Source organism: Doryrhamphus excisus, chromosome 16 (assembly GCF_030265055.1).
Source record: "Doryrhamphus excisus isolate RoL2022-K1 chromosome 16, RoL_Dexc_1.0, whole genome shotgun sequence".
In the NCBI taxonomy this organism is placed as follows: Eukaryota; Metazoa; Chordata; class Actinopteri; order Syngnathiformes; family Syngnathidae; genus Doryrhamphus; species Doryrhamphus excisus.
Genome location: NC_080481.1, coordinates 18,449,960 through 18,457,283, shown reverse-complemented (window position 1 = coordinate 18,457,283; position 7,324 = coordinate 18,449,960). Strand labels below are relative to the sequence as shown.

The window sequence follows — 7,324 nt, the reverse complement described above, 5'->3', positions numbered from 1 at the left end:
TAAATGTTCATCCTCTAGGAACCACGCTAATGGCCAACTACTCTAAATCAAAGTAAATACTCTAAAATGTTCCTAGTCCCAGAGTAACTACTCCAAATATCCCTCATTCCCGAGTAACTACTCTAAATCAAAGTAAATACTCTAAAATGTTCCTAGTCCCAGAGTAACTACTCCAAATATCCCTCGTTCCTGAGTAACTACTCTAAATAAAAGTACTACTCTAAATGCCGCCTAGTCACTGGGTGACAACTCCAAATGAAAGCAAATACTCGAAATGTTCCTTGTCCCCAGGTAACCACTCCAAGGGAAAACAACCACTCTAAATGTCCTGAGTAACTACTCTAAATAAAAGTACTACTCTAAATGCCGCCGAGTCACTGGGTGACAACTCCAAATGAAAGCAAATACTTGAAATGTTCCTTGTCCTCAGGTAACCACTCCAAGGGAAAACAACCACTCTAAATGTCCTGAGTAACTTTTTCTTTTCGTAGTTTCATTTCCAAGTTTTCTGTTACTCAGAACCAAATTTAAAATTAAATATATCAAATAAAATATCACTTTTCCTCATTCTTCTCATTTTTATTTTTTTAATATTTTGATATTCTAGCAAAATTTTTGTCTTGTTTTTAGTTTTGATTGTATTTATGGAAAAAATGGGCGTATCATTTTTGTAATAATCAGGGCGCTTCTTATTGCCTCTCTTTATTGAAACGTGTCATATAGAAATGTGAAAACATATTTGACATTTGAGTCAAAGTGAAAGAGAAGAAAAACAATAACTTAACCCAAACTCTGGAGAAGGCGGACCAGGTCTTGGAAGGAGACCAGACCTTTTCTTCTCGTCCTCAACAAGCTGCCTTCAAACATCAGCAAAGTTCATTGAAAAGTCACCAAAAAAGAAAAAAAAAAAAAGACGGGCGTTCCCGGCGTCTTGAAGACGAGGACGCAGGAGTCGTGCTCTTTGAACCCCGCCTACACGTAAACCCGGATGGCGTTGCCTTGGAAACCCCCGCCACGGGGCTCCAACAGGAACTGAAGGTCGGCCAAAGTACGGAAGATGGACGTAGAGCAACACCCGACGTTCCAAACGAAGATGGCAGCCTTTGACGAGACGAAAGACGTCAGGGGTGCTTGGGGGCGGGGCCTGGGGGCTCCCTCCTCTGCAGATTGGGTGGGGGTCGGGTCAGGTGTTGGAACAGCACGCTCCTGCCCCCTGAGGAAGACACGTTTAGACATGTTTAATCGGCGACACGCCGCGGACGGGCTCGCTTTTCATCTGCTGTCGTAACCGCCGGGTGTCCGATCCAACGAAGCAGCCCACCTCCCACTGGGATCCTACCAGATCCTACTAGATCCTCCTAGATCTTACTTCCTCCTTCAAGCATCACTAGCTCCGCATGCGCTTTCAAATGTCTTACATTGAACAAATAAAATTAATTCCAATAATAATAATAATAATTATGTAGCGCTCTCATTTTTTAAAACTAACTTAAGTTCATTTACATTTTTCATCTTCTTAACTAAATCTTTTATTTGCTTTATATTGCATATTTCATGACTAACGTATAGAATAGTTTACATCTCTAATCATGAAGAATTCCATCGGCCCAATGACCCCCACATTAGCATATGCTAATAAACAAGTCTACTGTATATTAGCTTCCCAAAACAAACTTTTTTAGAAATACTTTTACTTCATATTTTACTACAAATATTCTCTTTTAGTTCAATTTGGACCAAATGAAAATTGGACCAATTTTAATCTGCTTCTCCGATGACCTAATTATAACGAAGTCTCCCATCGGCTTTCATTTAAACGTAATCATCATCATCATCATCATCATCATCATCATGGATGCTACACCACTTAGCAAGTGTGGTTCACTTAAACTTACTAAACTTACCTAAGTGAACCCCCCCCCCCCGGCGGTAACCTACATACCTGCTCTTGGGGTAGGCGGCCCCCCGTGGTTGGGGTTCCCCGGGACGGGGTAATAGAGGGGCGGCAGGTTGCTGGGGGCGCAGGAGTGCAGGAGGTTCATCACCTTCCAGTCGGGGGCCAAACCGGCGCCGATGGCGGCGATGGACGTGCTCTTGATCGGGCCCAGGGCTTCTGCGGGTGGCGTCGCTTTGACGGCCCTCCCTTGAGGCGGCGGCCTGATGATGGCCCCCTCCCCCGAGGGCGCTCCCCGGAAGCCGGGCCTCCCGGTGGCGGGGGCCCCAGCAGGCAGGGTGACCTTCAGCCGCTTGACAGACGGCTCGCCAACAGGCGGGAGGCTCCCGAACGGGCCGGACAGGAAGAGGCGAGCGGCGTCCGACTTCCATACGGCGCCGCCGCTTCGCCCGGGGAAACTCCTCTCGGCAGACGCCACCCTCTCCGCGGTGGGCGGTTGCTCGGTCCGGCACCCCCTGGCCGCGTCTATGAAGCGTGTCGGCTCCGAAAGGCGACTCCGGGGACCGTCGCTGAGAGGTGCGTCCGGGGTCCGCTTGGGTGTGGGCTCTTTGGGTCTTGAAGGTTGAGGGGGCGGGGACTTGGTTCGGCGAGGGTGGCGCCTCTCGAGGGTGTCGAGCGGGGGGACGTCTCGGCCCTGGAGGGCGGGCGGGCACCCCGTGAGGCGTCTCTGCTTGCTGTAAAGATTCTTCCTGCCGACGTCCGACTTCTCCTTGTGGCTCAGCTGCTTGTGTATCATCACGACCTCGGGGTAGATGCTTTGGTACGCGCACAGGGAGCACGCAGACGCGCTTGACACCTTCCTGGCTGGGACGGACAGGGACATTTTTAAGGACAGATTCAAGGGCGCCTCGGGGTCCTGGTCTTCCTCCTTTTCCGCCCTCGGGGGCGGCGTGACGGACGCATTTTCAGCCGCCGCTTTGTCTTCGCTTTCGGGGCTTTTCCTCGTCGCCGTGTCCTCGGAACTCTTGGCGGCCTCGTTGGCGAGTTTCCCGTCGCTCGGGGACAGACCCGGTTTGCTGGGGATCTCCACGTAAGGTTTGTCCTTGTGGCGGCGCTCCAGGTGGTACTTCAGGGACGTCCTCTGGGCGGCGGCGTAGTCGCAGTAGACGCACTTGTAGGGTTTCTCACCTGAGCAGTGGGGGGTGGGGTGGGGGGTGGGGGGGGGGGCAAAGAGGCGTCATTCAGGAGACCTGCTGTGTAATACGGCGTATCGTCACTAGGTGTCAGTCATGTTGCATTCATGACACAAAAGCCACACTGGTCCAGTCATCCCTCCTTTAGGGCCGCCAGTCCTGACCCCAGTCCTGACCCCAGTTCTGACCAGACTGTGATAAGCTCATTTAGGATAATTTAGAATATTTCCGTCCCAGCATAGAAAATCAGTTCACGACCTTCTAAATATCCTTTAACATGATTAGAGCCCTCTAGACATGAAATAACACCCCTATAGTCACCTTTACACTCTCTATTACCCAATATAGTAGCTAGAAGACAATATGACTCATAGGAAACCTGTTTACCACCTTCTAAATATACTTGGATTAAAGCCCTCTAGACATGAAATAACACCCCTATAGTCACCTTGACACTCCTATTACTCAATACGGTATCAAGTCCAACACAGTAATTTAGTGTACGCGGTCAGGTGACGGTCTTTCATCGGTTAAGCATTGTACACTTGCATGACTTCCGCATACGAGGTCCAGTTTGACCCTGGAACTGACTCGTGCCACTGCCAGGACGTGAAGGCTGGACTACAAAGATTGTGTATCGGTGGTGAGGGCTTACCTGTGTGGGTCCTCAGGTGCACGGTGAGGTAATAGCTGGATCGGAAGGACTTGCCGCAGTAGCTGCAGTGCTTGGATCGAACCTTGGCGCGGTCCAGGCCGTCCTCGCCTTCAACAAAAGGACACGGGAACGCAGACCGCCGTCAGAAGGTGAATGCTAACTTGTCCAGGCTAGTCAGTACAACATAGCACGCATCCCAATTAGTCCGTTACTACATTTTTTGGGAGCTACGGTGTAAGGACTTCCGTCGCAGTCCTGCAGGCGGAGCTAAGACGACCAAAGTCATGTGATCAACGGCGTCCACGTGACGCCGCACACAAACAAAGCAAGACGCGCGAACGTCGCCAAATACCTGCAGCAAAGCGTTCCGCCAGAGACGCATCCTCGGCGCCGTCCTCGCCGTCGTCCACGCGGTCCGCAGAGCCGGCCCTGGACAGCGTCCCCTCGGCGGGACTGTCCCCCCCCGCCTCCTTCCTGTGCACTCTGGAGTGCAGCACCAGCTGGTGGTAGGTCCTGAAGGTCCGCAGGCACTCGTCGCAGGTGGTGGGCCGTTCCGTGTCTTTGGCGTGTTGCATCCAGGACCGGCGCTGCAGCAGTCGCGGCTCCCGGCGGCGTTCCGCGGCCTGGTGCTGGGACCGGAGCTCTCGGCCCGGAGCGTCCCTGGCAGCTTTGTCTCCTGGAGCGTCGGGCCACGCCGGGTTCGTCTGCTCCTTGTCCGAGCCGCAGTCCTCGTTGTCCGTGCTGGCCTCCTGGCCCAGGTCTTTCGTGGAGACGGGACCCACGGCGATCTTGCCCTTGGTGGCCAGCTGCCAGGCCTGGAACGTGTTGTAGGGGTCCAGCTGGGGGATCCATTTGGACGTCCTTTCGGGTTGCAAAGGCTTTCCCGGGGGACGAGGCTGGAGGTCCAGGCCGTGAAGAAAGCTGTACTGGCTCACGTATCGCGAGTCCGGGACTTCGTCTTTGCCGGGCTCCGGCTCTCGGTTGTGGACCTGACTGTGTTCCACAAGGCTGTCGTGGTCCGGGAAGAAGAACCCGCAGACCATGCACATCTTGTAGGCGGTGACCACGGGCTCGGACCCGGCCTCTTGGACCACGCCGTTGACCGTGACCGGGTTCTCCTGGTCCTGCGGGGCCCTGCTCCGGCCGCCGGTCTTGCCGTGCATCTTCATGTGGTTCTTGAGGAACCAGGGCTCCCTGAAGCGCCGCCCGCACACGTGGCAGCAGTAGGCGAAGTAGTCCTTGTGCTTCCTCAGGTGGTTCTCCAGCTCGCCGGCGTCCCGCCACGCCTGGCCGCACACCACGCAGCTGTGACCCTCCTCTTGGTGCGCCGCCGAACTGCCCGCTTCGGGCCACGCCCTCTGACCCGGGATCCGGAATTCCGCTTCGATCCTGAGCACGGCCGGCTCGAAGAAGGTGGTGGGGTGCTGCGTCAGGACGTGGGCGCCCACCTCGTCCTGGTGGGTGAAGGTCTTGTCGCAGAACATGCAAGATGGCGGCTCGGCCGCCTTGGCCGGGTGGCTGGCGTGAGGGGTCATGCTGGAGCCGGGTCCCGGGACGTCGGCGCCGCTGCTCGTCAAGCTGTCTCGGCCCGGTCCGTCCGGGCTCTCCGGGAACGGCAGCCGAGCGTCGGTCGGCATGCTGGGATGCTCGTCAAGGTGATGCCGACCTGTCAACAACACGACAACAGGGTCTCCTCAAGTGACTGCGATCGCGATACCGCTTCGTTGATTGACAGGTGGGAGGCCGGCCCATGTCGGGAAACAGGAAATGGAACTTTTTAGCAATAGAGCGCAGACGACCGATTTCCTCTAAACGGAGATCCTCTATGTGACGGGAGCCTTCTGCAGTTCCAAACAAGACATTGACAAAGATCCTGTATGCAACAGCAGCTCCTGCAAAACGCTAGTCAAAGATCCTCTATGTGACAGGAGCGCTCTGCTGTTTTTAAGCGCCTACTGCAAAAATGCTAGTCAAAGATCCTCACTTTTTTCAATGCTTGTCAAAGATCCTCTATGTGACGGGAGGCACTTTGTTTTTTTTTTTAGAACCCACTGGTCAAAGATCCTCTAAATGACAAGAGCCCTCTGCTGTTTTAAGGACCTACTGCCAAACCGCTAGTCCAAAATCCTCCGTACGACAAGATGGCGCTGCCGTTTTTCAGGATCTGCTGCAACAATGTCAAAGATCTTCTATACTGTACGACGTGAGGGCTGTGCTGTTTTTCAGGACCAACTGCAACAATGTCAAAGATCTTCTATACTGTACGACGGGAGGGCTGTGCTGTTTTTCAGGACCAACTGCAACAATGTCAAAGATCTTCTATACTGTACGACGGGAGGGCTGTGCTGTTTTTCAGGACCAACTGCAACAACGCTCATCAAAGATCATCTACGGACCATGACAGGTGTGTGCCGCTCTTCTAAAACGCTAGTCCGAGATCCTCTATATGACACGAGCACTTTGTTGTTTGAACAAAGGTCAACTTAGTTCGTTACGAGTGCATGATGTCGGCAGGTGTGAGCGTTAGCGCGTACGCTAGGCGTGCTTCCCGGTGACCATCCTGAGGACGGGCGCCGCCATTTTTGATTCCGTGGATGCCATCAGTCTTTATACTTCCTGTACGGGCGCTTTTATCCTGACCCTCACCAAAATGGGCCCCCACCGAGCCGTGCGGGGTATTTTATTGTGAAGTCCTAGTCCTCCTACAAGTGCTATGCTAGCCCTGGAGGCTAGCCCATGTAATAATAATAATAATAATAATAATAATAATACAGTACCGTCATGACTTTGATTGATGCTCAGGTGGACTCGGTAGGAGTTGTGAGTGCGTGACGTCATCAGTCGACGACAAAGCCTTGTGTTTGTGTTTGTTGTGCGGCTCCAGGTGTGCAACAAGTGTGATTGTCAAGCGGCCGTCTTTGTTCCCATCCAGGAAGCTGATCAAGCAGCCGTTTTTTCACGCAACAAACGTCCCGTCGCTTCGCTTCCAGCACGAAGCGGAGACCGAAGCGTTCGGGGAGGAAAAAGCAAGCCGAACTCTGCACTTTGACAAACGGGAGACAAACTTTTTTCACGGTTACTCACTTGAAGGCGTCCGGTGGTGCGTTCAGGGTCCGAACGACAACGACTTGACCGTTAACATTTTGCGCGTGTGTTTGTGTGGTTGAGTTTGTTTTAAAGCAGAAGACTTTCTGACGTTTCCGGGTTTGTGTCGGGTTTTGTAGTGTCGCGTTGCCGTTGCTGTGGCTAGTTAGTTAGCGTGTGTGGTTAGTTAGCGTGTGTGGTTAGTTAGCGTGCCGCCTGCCGGTGCAGCTGTTGAGCGAAGAAGATGAGGCGCGTTCACGGCAAGACCTCCCTCACCTCACGTGAGCGCGCCCCCAGAAAAGATGAAAGAAAAACAAAGTGCGGCCGTTATTCTTTTTAGTGGGGGGGTTAGGGGGGGGGGGCTTATTGTGGTTTCTTGTGAGCGAATGCGTTGTTGCCATGGTGACGTCACATACCAATCAGCCGCACGTGTGCGCGTCTTCATTGCCCCAACACCTTGAAAGAAGGCTTCGTCTCAATAAAGGTTGGTTTCTGCTC

General features: G+C 53.2%; 1 protein-coding gene across 3 annotated transcripts; it reads right to left on the bottom strand.

Annotated features, from left to right (window-relative positions):
- Positions 1–618: 618 nt before the first annotated feature.
- znf217 (zinc finger protein 217) lies at positions 619–7,324 on the bottom strand. Of its 3 annotated transcripts, none has more exons than XM_058051297.1 (5): positions 6,520–6,774; positions 4,095–5,408; positions 3,743–3,850; positions 1,943–3,082; positions 619–1,213 (listed from the first exon to the last, which is right to left on the bottom strand). In XM_058051297.1, exons 1-5 carry the CDS (start codon positions 6,578–6,580, stop codon positions 1,122–1,124), a joined length of 2,715 nt encoding a protein of 904 aa, XP_057907280.1. In that variant the 5' UTR covers positions 6,581–6,774; the 3' UTR covers positions 619–1,121. The 3 variants fall into 3 exon arrangements, with proteins under 3 accessions (XP_057907280.1, XP_057907282.1, XP_057907281.1); XM_058051299.1 differs by lacking the exon at positions 6,520–6,774 and adding an exon at positions 7,243–7,324 and having other exon boundaries at positions 620–1,213; XM_058051298.1 differs by lacking the exon at positions 6,520–6,774 and adding an exon at positions 6,827–7,155 and having other exon boundaries at positions 621–1,213.

What these genes read in the sequence shown, in the direction of transcription:
- znf217 (XM_058051297.1), bottom strand. Translation starts at nt 6,580, where the DNA reads ATGACGTCACGCACTCACAACTCCTACCGAGTCCACCTGAGCATCAAT. An exon ending in GGCGGAACGCTTTGCTGCAG is followed by an intron (nt 3,851 to 4,094) that starts GTATTTGGCGAC and finishes CTTTTGTTGAAG; the next exon opens with GCGAGGACGGCCTGGACCGC. An exon ending in GCACCTGAGGACCCACACAG is followed by an intron (nt 3,083 to 3,742) that starts GTAAGCCCTCAC and finishes CCCACTGCTCAG; the next exon opens with GTGAGAAACCCTACAAGTGC.